The sequence below is a fragment of the Ovis canadensis genome, chromosome 12 (genome assembly GCF_042477335.2).
Source record: "Ovis canadensis isolate MfBH-ARS-UI-01 breed Bighorn chromosome 12, ARS-UI_OviCan_v2, whole genome shotgun sequence".
Taxonomy (NCBI): Eukaryota; Metazoa; Chordata; class Mammalia; order Artiodactyla; family Bovidae; genus Ovis; species Ovis canadensis.
Window position 1 is genome coordinate 77,938,463 of NC_091256.1, and position 15,169 is coordinate 77,953,631.

General features: G+C 34.7%; 1 protein-coding gene across 1 annotated transcript in view; it reads left to right on the forward strand.

The window, feature by feature from the left end:
- The window catches only part of HMCN1 (hemicentin 1), a 543,718-nt gene that overhangs the window by 370,552 nt on the left and 157,997 nt on the right, over positions 1–15,169 (forward strand). The window contains exons 47-50 of the mRNA XM_069546297.1: positions 1,709–1,822; positions 2,523–2,609; positions 9,327–9,518; positions 13,675–13,848. Coding sequence (XP_069402398.1) covers positions 1,709–1,822; positions 2,523–2,609; positions 9,327–9,518; positions 13,675–13,848 — 567 coding nt within the window. The remainder of the gene's footprint in view (positions 1–1,708; positions 1,823–2,522; positions 2,610–9,326; positions 9,519–13,674; positions 13,849–15,169) is intronic.

Genomic DNA, 15,169 nt, shown 5'->3' on the forward strand with positions numbered 1-15,169 from the left:
AAGTCAAGTTTTTCATTGTTGAAGCCTCTATCATTGTTATGAAGTTATACCTGCCAAAAACAGATAGCTGACTATAAAAACTTAATAGGTACAAGAAATGTCTCCATCTAACTTACTGTCAAATCTTTTTTTTTTTTTTTCTTTTACTGGAATGAGGGAGAGGACCAGGAAACAAAGAGAAAAGAAAGATCATGAGATTTATGAGGTTGAGGTTTGCTGAGCCGGTAATGACTCATAAAAGTTGTATTGTTTTAATAATATCTCCCAACTGGCACCATATTATGGTCTCACAGTCTCACTAATCTGAAGTAGCAGTGAGTGCTTGAATCTTTTCTTAATTAATGTAAGTTTTTTGACATGTTTAGAGAATTTTTGTATTCAACTTTGCTTACTTAAATTCAACTGAGAGAAAAGACTCAATTTGGTAATCCATTCTATCTAAGTAAGATGCTAGACACATTTCATCTTTCAATGGCTTGAGGATATGTACGTTGCTTAAAGGAGAAAAAAAAAAGATCAATGAGGACTTGCTGTGTTTATAAAAACAGGAAGCAGATGGAAATTCCTGATGACTTCAGATCCAGGTGAATATTTACATGAAAATTTTGTTTAACCATTTCGATTGTTTTAGTTCGAATTCATGGTACTAAGCTAAAATATACCAAATGAAAAATTATTACAAAAATCTAAGAAATGATTTACATTTTGTTCTTAGAAATTACTTCTCAAATGATTTCAAGGACTCTGCTCTTTCAATATATATCTTTGTTCTCTGCTGGCTTCATTTCAGTCTCATTTGCTGACTCCTCTTTCCTTGATCGTTACGAGGAATTTTCCTGTAGATCACACCCTTCAGCATATCAGTTTCATTCCCAGTCTACCAGAGTCTGTCTTCATTATGTAGAATTCAGAATATAAGGAGGAAAAAAAAAATCAGAGTCATGCTAATAAGGGAGGTGCCCCTCATAAACTTTGAAATAAATAGCTCTAGAATTCCATGAAACTCAAATTGAAAACTGGTTGTCAGTCTTCATGGTTTCATCCATCCCTTGTATAATTGATGTCATTCCAATCTGGGTTGTTGGTATAGTGTTCTTTCTAATGTTTCCATTTCATATGTTCCATGGAAAACTGGGAATCTTTTCCTAAACATTGTCACAGTTGTTTTTCTGAAGTATGAATCATAGCATAACTTTGTTTGTTTACATGCTTCCATAGCCTTTAGTGAACATAATAAATCCTAAATTCCTTAACATCGCATTTGAAGACCCACAGAATCCTCAAAAGTGGTCATACTCCATCTAGTTTCATCTCTCACTATCTTCTCCCCCTGTTCTATTTTAGGTGCCACACCTACTTTCTACCTCTATATCCTCATACAGTGGTATCTTTTGACTCCTTTGTGTGTTAAAGTATACTTACCTTTCAAGATTATGCTCAAACACCACCTCTGTGAAACCCCATTTCTTGCTTGGTGTCACCTGGGTTTGTATTAACTGTCTGTGTCCATTAAACTGGAAAATTATTCTGACTTGTCCATTCTGTTATATACAGCCTTAAAACATGATATTTATTAAAAACTTGTCATAAATACATTTTAAAGGACTTTGAAGTGAATTGATTAAATTTTACCAAAATTCAGCACTGCATGGTAAACTTGTAAAGTTACAGATTTCTTTTTGAGTCATCTGGTGGTTTGCTTCTCCAGGAGGTAGGATTCTGCGATTGATACGGACCAGAACAGAAGATGCTGGCCAGTATACATGTGTTGTAAGAAATGCAGCTGGCGAAGAAAGAAAAATCTTTCGGCTTTCAATATTAGGTATTTATACAGTTTACAATATTGACTCAATGGACATGAGTTTGAGCAAACTCCAGTAGATGGTGAAGGACAAGGAAGCCTGGCGTGCTGCAGTCCGCAGTCCATGGGGTCACAAAGAGTCAGACACGACTGAGTGACTGAACAACAACAGAAAAAAGTTAAATTGTCTTAAACACGTTCTGGAAGCAGATTTAACTTTTATCTGCAGCTTGATCTTATATTTGTGTATTCTTTGGCCCCTGGATTGTCACTCTTGGCAAGAATTCAACGTTAGAATGGTTTGTATGTAATCAGTTGGATTAAAATGGCTGAAATGCCATGTCTTGTCAGTTCACAGTTGTTCACCAGTGTTATAAGACTGTGATCACTTTTTTAATGTGAGTGCATATCTGAATTGTAGAGAGAGAAATAAGTGTCTCATAGATTTTATTACTCATTGACTTGTTGACATATTTATCTGGATTTTATGATTTATATATAATACAATTCATTATAATTGAATTTATGACATGTAACTTTATAGTTTATCTTAGAATTGATCAAGCAATATGATAACATTATTATTCTAGTAAACAAATAATAATGAGAATTTGGATTGTTTTAAAGGGTACTGCTTAATAAAAATATATAAAATAGATACCTATAAATAACCAAATTGCTGTTATAATTGTTCCTTTTTCTGTCTTTTTTTTTTTTTAAGTACCACCTCGCATCATGGGTGAAACTGCATTTGAAGATGTGAAAGTAAAAGAGAAACAGAGTGTTACACTGACTTGTGAAGTGACAGGTAAGGGGCTCAGCTCTTGGATTTTTCCTCAGCTCACTGGCTATTCCTTGCCTTCACTTACAATTAGTTGAGAATAATCAAGCATTTGAAATTGAATTCTAGACCAGTATAGGTGGTAGAAATATAGGAGGAAATCTTTCAGATTCTATGGAGATAAAAAGGAAATTCTTAACAGTGAAAAAAGGAAGGGAGAGAAGCATGGAACAGAGACAGAAAAAGAAATACATACTGGTCTTTTCTTTCAATTAGGTAAATTGTTTTTTCTTTTTTAATTCTTCTATTTGCAGGTAGGATTTTTCTGTCCCACCTCCTATTATTTTTTCTTTCCTTCCCTAAGTTTGCACCTTCCTTTCCTTTTTACTCCTTTCTCCAAAGAAATAATTTTGGTGAAAGGATAGCATCATTAGGATATGGCAACCCACTCCAGTGTTCTTGCCTGGAGAATCCCAGGGATGGCAGAGCCTGGTGGGCTGCCATCTATGGGGTCACACAGAGTTAGACACGAGTAAAGTGACTTAGCACTAGCAATCCCATCAATTCTGATCAAAAATGTCACCTTTAGTTAACATGTTTGTATATAATAAAGAGAATGGAGATGAATAAAAATGAAAATTCTAAAGCTTTTACTGGCTTTCTCCATGAATCATTGTGTTGCATGTAATACAAATAAATCTATGAGAAAACATCCAAGACCATCTCTTTAGTGAAGGCATGACCTTGCAGTTTTAATGGAACAACTGGAGCAGCCCATACATTTTATAGAAAGTAAGAGTTTTAAGGAAGATTCAGTTGATTTATTGCTTTGTTGTTTAGATGCCCTATAATACATTTATGAAAGCAAGGAAGTATTTTCATTTTAGAAAGGCACATATAAAAACTGTCACATATACATTATGTAACCTGTTTTCTTTCTTTATTTAAAATGATGTGGTAACAACTCTTGCATAGAGACCATCTGCCTAAGTTTTATAACATCTTATCTTGAGCCTTCTAGCTTCTTCTTAATGTTTCACTTGGTTTTTAGAAATTTCTTTTTTATTTTTGTTTCATCAAGATATAATTGATATATAATATTATATAACTATAAGGTGAACAACATACTGATTATATACACACACACAGACTACCACACTGTTAACATCCATCACCTCACATAGCTGCACACTTCTTTTGTGATTAGAACTTTCAAGATCTACTTTCTTGCAGCTTTCAAATATACAAGGAGTATTGTTAACTGTAATCATGATTATTATCTTGTTATTAGAAGTTTGTGCTTTCTGACCACCTTCACTTATTTATCCCACCTCCAACCCCCTCGCTATACAATGACTAATGGGTTCTCAGTTTCTATGAGTTTGATTTTATAAGATTCCATATATAAGAGAGATCAGACCATATTTGTCTTTGTCTGTCTGACTTATTTCACTTAGCATAATGTCCTCAAGGTTTATCTATGTTGTCACAAATATTAGGATTTCCTTCTTTTTCATGGCTGGATAATACTAATATATATATATATATATATATATATATACACACACACATACATATAGTATTTAATATTAGTATTATATATTGTAGAATAATAGTATTTAATAATAACATTAAATTATATGTATAGTTTTGCATGTCACATTATCTATATCCAGTTATCTATCCATGGACACTTAGTTTGTTTCCTTGTCTTGGCTATTGTGAATAATGCTGCAATGAACATTGAAATGCAGATATCTCTTTTGAGATAGTGATTTCATTTTCTTCAGATTGTTGGACACATAGTAATTCTATTTTCAGTTTTTTGAGGAACTGTGATACAGTTTTCCATAGGGGTTATACCAATTTACATTCCCTCCAAAGGTGTACAGAGATTCCTTTTTTTCACATCCTCGTCAACACTTGTCATTGCCTGTATTTAAAAAAAAAAAATTTATGAGACTAGTCAATTTACAATGTTGTGTTAGTCTTAGGAGTATAGCAAAGTGAATCTGATATACATATATCCACTCTTTTTTAGATTCTTTCCCCATATAGGTCATCAGAGTATTGAGTAGAGTTCTTTTTGCCATCCAGTAGATCCTTATTAGTTATCTGAGTTCTTTGTGCCATATAGTAGGTCCTTATTAGTTACCTATCTGCTATATAGTAGTGTGTATATGTCAGTCCCAGCCTTCCAATTTATCCATCCCCTCTCTTATTCCCTAGTTACCATAAGTTTATGTTCTGCATCCATAACTCCTATGTTTTTGGTAATAGCTATTCTAACAGGTGTCCAGTGTTACCTCATTGTGCTTTTGATTTGTCTTTCCTGGATGATTAGTGACATTGAACAGCTTTTCTTGTACCTGTCAGCCATTTGAATATCTTCTTTGCAAAAAATATCTATTCAGGCCCTTTGCCAAATTTTTAATTGGATTCTTTGTATGTTTGTGTGTGTGCGTGTTTTGCTGTTGAGTTATATGAGCTCCTTACATATTTAACCACTTTATCAGATAGTGGTTTGCAAATATTTTTCCTGTTTTATAGTTGCCGTTTTATTTTGTTGATGGTCTCTTTGCTGCATAGAGTTTTTTAGTTTGATATAGATAGTCCTGTTTGTTTGTTTTCGCTTTTGTTGCCTATACTTCTGGTGTCATATCTTAGAAATCATTGCCAAGACCAGTGTCAGAGAGCTTTGTCCCTATGCTCTCTTTCAGGAGTTTAAGGGTGTCAGGTCATACATTTAAGTCTTTGATCCATTTCAAGTTAATTTTTATGAGTAGTGTAGGATATGGATCTAGTTTCATTCTTTTTGCATGTGAATATCCAGTTCTCCCACCACTATTTATTGAAGAGACCGTTTTTTTCCATCGAGTATTCTTAACCCTCCTGATTGTGTACGTATCAGTTTGTCTTTCCATTTATAATTCTGTTCCACTGGTCTATGTGTCTTTTTTTATGGAATACCTTACTGGTTTGATGACTAGAGCTTTGTAATATAGTTTTAAATGAGGATATGTGATGCTTCTCATTTTGTTCTTCCTTCTCAGGATTGCTTTGGCTATTGAGGGTCTTTTGTAACTCCAAACAAATTTTAAGATTTTTTTTTTTCTATGTTAAAAAAAAATGCCATGGGAATCTTCATAGGGATTGTATTGGACCTATAAATAACTTTGAGTAATATGGACATTTTAATTAAGAATATTAATTCTTCCAGCCCATGAATACAAGATATCTGTCCATTTATTTGTATCTTCTTTTATTTATTTCATCAATGTTTTATAGTTTTCAATGTAGGGATTTTTCACTTTCTTGATTATATTTATTCCTAGGTGGTTTTTGTTTTTTTGTTTTTTGGTTTTGATGCTATTGTAAATTAGATTTTTTTAAATTTCTTTTGCAGATAATTTGTTGTTAGTGTATAAAATGCTACTGATTTTTACCTTGATTTTGTATCTGAAGCTTTACTGAATTTGTTAATTGAAGCTAACAGGTTTTTTTTGGTAGAATCTTTAGGATTTTCTCTATAATCATGCCATCTACAAACAGAGACAACTTCTTCCTTTCCAATACTGATGCCTTTTTCTTTTTTGTGTGTGATAATCTGGCTTGGATTTCTAATACTGTGTTGAATAGGAATGGTGAGAATGGGCACTCCCATCTTATTCTTGGTCTTAAAGAAAAACTTTTACTCTTTCACCATTCAGTATGATGTTAGCTATAGAGTTGTTATACGGCCTATTTTATATTGAAGAATGTTCCTGCTATATACAATTTGTTGAGATTCTTTTTTTTTAATCATGAACAGATGTTGAATTTTGTCAAAAGCTTCTGTGCATCTACTGATATGGGTATATGATTTTTATCTTTCATTCTGTTGATGTGATGTATTATATTTTCTGTGTGTCTTGAACCATCCTTGAATCCCAGGGATGAATCCCATTTGATCATGGTGCATGATCCTTTTAATTTAATGTTGAATTCCATTTTCTAGTTTGTTTTCTTTTTTTGAGAATTTTTGTTTTGTATTCATCAGGGATATTGGCCTGTAGTTTTCTTTCTTACCTGACTTTGGTATCAGGGTAATGCTGGCCTTCTCAAATGAGTTTGGGGATGTTCCCTTGTCAATTTTTTAAAGAGTCTGGGAGGAATTGATATTGATTCCTTTTTAAACATTTGGTAAAATTTATCACTGAAACCATCTGGTCTTAGCTTTTTCCTGTTGGGAGGTTTTAGATTTCTGGTTTAATATCCTTGCTAGTAATTGGTCTGTTTAAAATTTTCTGTGTTCTCATGGTTTAGTCTTGGCAGGTTTTATATTTCTAAGAACTTACCCATTTTTCCCTAGATTGTTGAGCTTGTTGGCTATAGTTTTAGAGAGTAGTCTCTTATGATTCTTGTATTTCAGTGTTATCAGTTGCAATGTCTCCTCTTTCATCTGTAATCTTATTTATTTTGATCCTCTTTCGTCTCTTTTTTTCTTAGTCTAGCTAAAGGTTTATAAATTTTTTCAAAGAACCAGCTCTTAGTTTTATATCTTTTCTGTTGTTTTCTTGTACTCTATTTCATTTATTTCAGCTCTAATATCTAATTTATTTCCATTTAAGAATACCATTTTTAATTTCTTAGAAGACTGGTCTGGTGGTGGTTTTTGTTTTTGTTTGTTACTCTCAGATTTTGTTTGCTTGGGAAAACTTCTTATTCATATTTTTTCAGCTTTAGTATTCTTGGTTGACAGGCTTTTTTTTTTTTTTTTTTTTAGAGTATCTTAGGCCATTCTCTCTTAGCCTTCTAAGTTTCTTATGAGAAATCTGCCTATACTCTTAGGGGAGTTCCCTTGTATGTGATCTGTTGCTTTCCTCTTACTGCATTCAAAATTTAGTTATAATGTATTTAAATGTAGCCCTTTTTAGTTCGACCTATTTGGGATCTTTTGGGACTCATGAATGTGAATGTCTATTTGGGGAAGTTTTCAGACATTATCACTTTAAATATACTTTCTCTTCCTTTCTCATTCTCTTTTCCTTCTGGGATTCCCATAATGTGTATATTGTTTTGATGATAGTACTTTGTAACTCCTGTAGGCTTTCTTCATGTTTCTTCATTCTTATTTTCATTTTGATCCTCTGATTAGATAATTTCAAGTCTTCTAGTTCTTTTGCTTGGTCAAGTCTGAAGTTGAGGCTTTCTTTTGAATTCTTTAGTTCAGTCATTGTATTCTTTAGCCCTAGAATTTGTTTGGTTGTGGGGGTTTTGTTTTTTCATTATGGTTTCTATTTCTTTGTTGAACTTCTCATTTTGTTCATGCATTATTTTCTTAATTTTGTTTACTAGTCTTCTTTAAGAGGATTATTTATAGATCTCCACATTTTTAGGGTCAATTGTTTTGTTATTGGAGCTTTATTAGTTTCTTATGAAGTGTCATGTTTAACCAATCCCTTGCAGTGGTATCTGCACACTTGAGGGTCTCCAATTCCAAATTTTAAAGGTTTGCTTCAGCAGAGATAGTTCTTCACCATACAACTCAACTTGGGATTCTGTCTGGGTCAGCTGGTAGCATGCTTGCACAGATGGGCCTTTCTGTCAGGGCCTCTATTTGAGTGAGGCCCACTGTCTCTTCCTGAAATGTGAGGTCAGGTCATGGAGTGCCATGTGTGCTATACTCAGCAGTTAGGTGAACCTGTGAGTTTGCTTTCTTGCCCTGTTAGGGCTATAGAACAGACTTCATTGCCAGTACAGTTGAGCCTTACTATATCATCCTAGTCCACTTTCCTAACAGAACTTGTTTTATTTGTTTTACATTTTCAAAAATAAAAAATCTGAACAATTTAAAATAGTATTTTTAAAAGTCCCATTAAAAATATGAAAGGTATTTTTTCTAAAGGCTATAAATATTAAAGGAATAGTACTGTACATTTCTATCTTTCTACCTATCTATATATCTATGCTAGAATCCTGGTATAAACACAAAATACCTGCTTGTTGAATTGTTTAATTAAAGGCTTTCCTTATTTGCAGCTTTCCCTCAAAAATATAAAATCTTCTTTAGAAATTTAATATGCATATAAAGGTATTCATGAGTAACAATTTTAGTAAAAATGCATACTCCATTCTTTTTAAATGTATTTTATTATGAAAATGTTTAATTGTAATAACCTAAGGTATGGTGTGTGTGTGTGTGTGTGTTTGTGTGTGTGTGTGTGTTAGTCATTCAGATGTGTCTGACTCTGCAGTCCCATGGACTGTAGCCCACCAGGCTCCTCTGTCCATGGACTTCTCCAGGCAAAAGTACTGGAATGGGTAGCCATAGGGATCTTCCCAACCCAGGAATCAAACTCAGGTCTCCTGCATTGCAGGCAGATTTTTTACCATCTGAGCCACCAGGGAAGCCCAAAGTATGGTATAAATTTAGTTAAACACAAAGATAACTATTTTACTTGTAGATTTTAAAAATATAAGCATGATTATTATTGTAAATTCACTTATGTTTGTTAATTTATTTTAAAATGAATAGCTTTCTATTCTTTTAGAAGTGGAATAATTAAAAAGGGAAATGAATGAAAAATGCATCCTTTTCTTTATTTTTAAATTTTGTATTGGAGTATAATCCAGAGAAAACCATAATTTGAAAAGATACATGTACCCCAATGTTCATTGCAGCACTGTTTAAAATGTATCCTTTTAGTTACCAATTGTAGACATGATAATTAGCCAACTCTCAGAAATGTCTTTTTGTTACAGGGAATCCAGTACCAGAAATAACATGGCATAAAGATGGCCAGCTCCTGAAAGAAGATGACACTCATCATCTTATGTCTGGTGGCCGTTTTCTTCAGATTGTGAATGCCCAAGTGTCACACACTGGGAGATACACATGTTTGGCATCTAATACAGCTGGTGACAAGAGCAAAAGTTTCAGTCTTAATGTGTTGGGTAGGTGTAAGCATTGCTTCAGATCTCGACAAATCAGCTATGGCAACAAGTTCAATTCTCTTCTTTTATTTAGTTAGTATTTCTACCTGGACCAGAGCTTGTGTACATTTGCTTATTTTCTTTCATTAATTAATTTATACATTCATTCATTCCATTTGGCATACCTGTACATACATTTCCAGGTACTGTGTTTTGTGCTAAGCACAACTATGAATAAGATATACATTAAATAAATAGTAATAAAGGAAAAACAAATACTGGTCAAAGAAAAGCAATGAAAGGGGCTCAACGTGAGATATTTTATCATTTCTTTGGAGAATTCTGCCATTATTGGTAATTGTCCATACTAGAACCTCTGTTGGCAACTGAGATGAAGAATAGATGTGGACAAGCTCATGAAAATTTTACGCTTGCTCATGAGTGATAATGAATTAACACAATCCCTTGTGAGGCTGAAGGGTTAAAACAGCATTAAAATGCTTTTATTTTAGAAATGTGTTTCCTCTGTCTTAAAACACATCATCTCTTCTTCCCTTTGTGAACTTATATAGCAGTACTGGGGGCTGCTCCCACTGCGGTGAGGGACTGCTGTAGATTTTCTTTTCCTTCACATAACATGCTGCTCCTCTGTTTTTATGTGTGTTTCTGTCGTTTGCTAACTCATTAATACCTAAAAAAATCTTAGAGGATACTATTGTGCAGTAAATTACCTGGAAATTGCAAATTTTGGTTTTTTTTAACCATTTGATTAACAATTCTTTTTCCTAGATAAATTCTCTCCCCTTGAGATTAATGTGCAATGTGTAAATTCTATATTGAGTCAGTGATGAGCTGTGAAGATTCCTAGGTTAAAACGTACACTGAGACCACAAGTGTAGGTTTTAAATCTCAAATGGCTTCCTTCTCATTTAACACAGATCAGTTGTACATTTGAATATCAAGCCCTTTGAACGCAAGAAAAACTATACCATGAAAACAAATGGCCTAAGAATGGTGAAATAACTGTACGTTCAGTTTCTGCAGCATTAAAGTTATACTTATGTCTCAAAAATAACATTAAAATAGAATCCAGATTTCTGCTCACATTAGAAATTAAAGTGCACCACCTAAATATATTGCATTTGATTACTGATATCAAAACATGTTTCATTCTACTAAAACTGACTATAATTGAGGATGCAAATTTTTGCTATTTTTTAATTTCTTTACTTGTATGTTATGATAGTTACTGGCTAGACTAGTGGAATAGCTAGTCTCGTACAGGATACAGTCCTCAGGCAGCTTACAGTCTAGTTGAGTAAAGAGACATGTCGGCCAGAAAAGCTAAGGCAGAATACTGGATAATGTATAAAAGTAAGTGTTAAATGAATACTATATATAAGTACTAATTATATAAAATATAAATTCCCTAAGGCAAAACTGTTTTTATCTTGAAAAAGTATAGCCCCAGCACCTGTTACCTGAATCAATAATAATGAGAGTTCATGAGCCAGTTGTCCTGTAACAAACTCATCTTCCCTGCATGCCCATCAGTGTTTGAAAGTCAAATACCCAGCCCGGGATTTCCTCCCCTCTGCTGTAGCCTGTTGCTTCTCTTAGAGCTCTAAATTCCTCATGACCCCTTCCTCCCACCACTGACTGACCTCTCAGTACTGGCTCATGTCCAGATCTTACCCCTGTCCTCTGGAAACTAGATTTCAAACTCTTTCCAGCTCCTTGCAGTAATTGAACTCTGACTCTTCCCAGGAGACATCAGCTCCCTGGCGATTCTCTTCAGTGGAGATCACTTATTCTTTATCACAGGCATCTCAAGGTCTATTATCTGACTATATTCCTTCCTCCACTTCCTACTCGCTTTCTGGTTATTTATCTCTTGCCATTCTTTCATTCATTGAAGACGAGGGATCTGAATCAGTCTTCTTTTCACCAACTTCATATAAAGTTAAGGCTGTTTAAGTGTGTATATCTGCAAGTTCCAGTCTACTTAGCCATAATTCAGTGTTTTTACCCTTTCTTTCCCCAGAGGGTGAATTATCCTTTTTGTTCACAGTTATTGCTTCTGCCCTTCATCCTGTATCTTGTCCCCCTTCTTTGGCCTGTCAGTCTTACCCACTGTCTGCCTTACCTCCAGCTTCAGCTTCTGTTGCCTCCATCACTTCAGATAGTCAGCACTCTGTCTATACATCTTATCCCACTAAAAACAAGCTTCTGCCCACACCATTCTTCATACTACTGTTGTAAGCCTGCCCGTTGTTAAATCAAACATTGTTCAATTCTTATCTTAATGGTTGGATCCCTTAATGATGTATCCCTTTCTCCTGGACACTGTCCTTGCCTAGTTATCCTTGCACACCTTTGGTTGCTCTCTTTCTCTCTCCTTTATGAACTCTTACTTAATCCATCTTTTAAACGTTAGGTCCCCTTATGTTTCATCCTTATTTCACTGCTCATTTTACTCTAGTCTCATCAGGTAACAAATTTAATTCCCAGAGGTTTCATTATCATTTCCTATCAACTGGAGACTTTTTAAAATCCATACCTGCAACCCAGATCTTTCTCCCAAGGTTCAGATTTCTGTATACAATTGCTTGTTGGACATTTCTCCCTGGAAGTCTCACAAGCACTTAAAATTTAAAATAGTCAGACTGAACAAACCATCTTCCCCTCCTGAATGTGCAGGTCTTTCCATATTTTCCCTTTGTTTTGCCTCAGTGCAATTTACCTAGGTTCATTCTCAAGCAAGAAAATTAGCAGTTACATTTGACTTTGGTTTCTTAGCCCCTTAAATTCTATCAAGTCCTGACAGTTGGTTTTCTAAATCCTTCTTTAATTGTCCCCTCCTCTCTGTTCCTTTCTCCACTATTCTAGTTCAGGCCCTCATAATTTTTTTTTTTTTACAAAATAGTATTTCTGTATATTCTCAGAATTGGATTAGAAGTTTCAAACCTCATTCAAACTGTTTTTAATCACCAAGATAATAATTTTTTTAGACTTTTAGCAGTAATACTAGATGCCAGAACACATGGAACTATATCAAAATTTTGAGTGAATATAAATTAGAAATCTAGCATTCTAGTCACACTAACTCAAACAGATAGAATCAAAATGTCATAAATTTTTTAGCTAGGCAAAATTTCATGATTTTTAAAAATACATATTATACATACTATATATATATAGTACATATATGTATGCTAAGTTACTTCAGTCGTGTCCGACTCTGTGCGACCCCATCGATGGCAGCCCACCAGGCTCTGCCATCCCTGGGATTCTCCAGGCAAGAACACTGGAGTGGGTTGCCATTTCCTTCTCCAACGCGTGAAAGTGAAGTCGCTCAGTCATGTCAGACTCTTAGCGACCCCATGGACTGCAACTCACCAGGCACCTCCGTCCATGGGATTTTCCAGGCAAGAGTTCTGGAGTGGGGTGCCATTGCCTTCTCCATATATGTATACTATATATATACATAGTATATATATATTTATACATATATATTTCATATTCAGTGCTCCTATTTCATTTAGTTTGTTTCCCAATTTCTCTGTCTCTTTTTTTTTCTTTTGATGTTCTTTCTCATGCCTTTACCAAGCGTAGTAGAAAAGCTTTCATTATCTTTTATGGAACAAGTGTACCTATCGTCTCTTGCTTCCAAACTGACCCTTTTGAGTCCAAACTCTGTATGTTTTCTATATTCTCTGTATATTTCCTGCTTGCTCCTCATGTTTACACTACTCTGCTCCCAACATGCTCCCGCCTCCCACTACTGTCCTTTCTTTCATCTTCTAACCAGTACCAGTTCTTTGAGGCTCACTTTGAAATCTGCCCCTTTAGGTGATCCCTGATGAGAGTCCTCTCACAACCCCACACCTTACATTGGATTGGATGCTCTGCTGCCTCCGTATGTCCTGTACCGCTATTTCCATGATTGTCCATACTGCAGTGTGTTAGGATTCCTTTTTATATGTCCTCCTCTCCATTACTCTGTGAGCTTTTGAAGGTTCTCACTGCTTTTGTGTAAAATGAGAACAGTAACCAATTGTTTCTATAGTTGTTAGGGAATGGAATTATGCAAATAAGTACTTACGGAAACTTAGAATTGCACAAATAAAGAAGTTTCTGAGTCTATTTCTTGGATTAAATTTTAAATCTTTTTCAGTATCTCCTATAATTGCTGGTGTTGATGGCGATGGCAACCCTGAAGACGTCACTGTTATCCTTAACAGCCCCACGTCTTTAGTCTGCGAAGCTTATTCATATCCCCCAGCCACCATCACCTGGTTTAAGAATGGAACTCCTTTAGAATCCAACCGAAATATCCGTATTCTTCCAGGTAACTAGCTTACTTCAGATACCCAAGATGTGTTTGTACCACCTACTTTTATAAAAAACAGAATCATTGCTATTTTCATATAAACACTTGCATTGTTCATGGTGTTGTACTATTGCTATCTAATTTTTTAATTTTATCTCTAAATCTTGTAATCTAGGGTAGTAAAATTTCTTTTTGAAAGACCAATAAAGTAAATAAAAGGCAAATAAATAAATACTACAGAGTGATTAATTGCTTAAATATAATGTTGAATACCAAAAAGGGTAGAAATTCACTTCTTGTTGAATTGAACCTTGAAGGTTAGTATTTAGATTGACAGAGTTTGTTATTCCTCATTAATACTTGGAAATATGTATGTACTGTGGCCCACCAAGCTCCTCTGTCCATGGACTTCCTAAGTAAGAATACTGGAGTGGGCTTCCATTTCCTTCTCCAGGGAATCTCCCCATCCCAGGGATTGAACCTACATCTCTTGCATTGGCAGGCATTTACAGGATGATTTTTTTTATCAGTAGTCATAGAGCATAATAAATGAAGTAGTGACAAGTTTTATAATAATGAAAAAAGGAATGGCCACCATAGGCTGAAGTGGCCATGAAATGGTTTGTTATAGCCAGAACTTGAAACAAACCTTTCAGAAAGTTATAGAACTTTGTTGGTTGGAAATGAGTTAGGGGAGATTTCAGATCCATCAGAATGACGAGTGTGGGAGAAGTACAAGGTAAGAATGCCCTGTCTACATGCAGGCAATAATAAACATACTCCTTACCTCCCTCTTCAGTAGATTGTGTTCACAGGTATATATGTCAGGGAGGAGGGCAGGCAGGACAGAGATCAGAAAGGAATGTTGGAGTCTTGTTTTGAATGCCTAGATTTAAGAGTTTTGACTTTATACTTCAGTCAATTGAAAATCATTGAAAATTTTTAGGAAGAAAAATTATAATAAAAAACTGTGTTTAGGAACTTTCCTGGTGGTCCAGTTCCTGACTCCATAATCGCAATGCAGGAGGCCCAGGTTTGATTCCTCCTGAAGGAATTAGATCCCACATGCTGCTACTAAGAGTTCACATGCAGCAAGTAAGAGCCAGCACAGCAAATAAATTTAAAAAAAAATGTTTTAATAAGCTGTTTTAGCAAAATCAGTCTTTACTGATAGGCCAGGTAGATGAGAGGAAGAAGATAATTAAGGCAGAAGACCTGTTTGTAAAGACACATGTACACCCATGACTGATTCATGTCGATGTATGGCAAAAAACCACCACAATATTATAAAGTAGTTAGCCTCCAATTAAAATAATTAATTTTAAAAATGCTAAAAAAA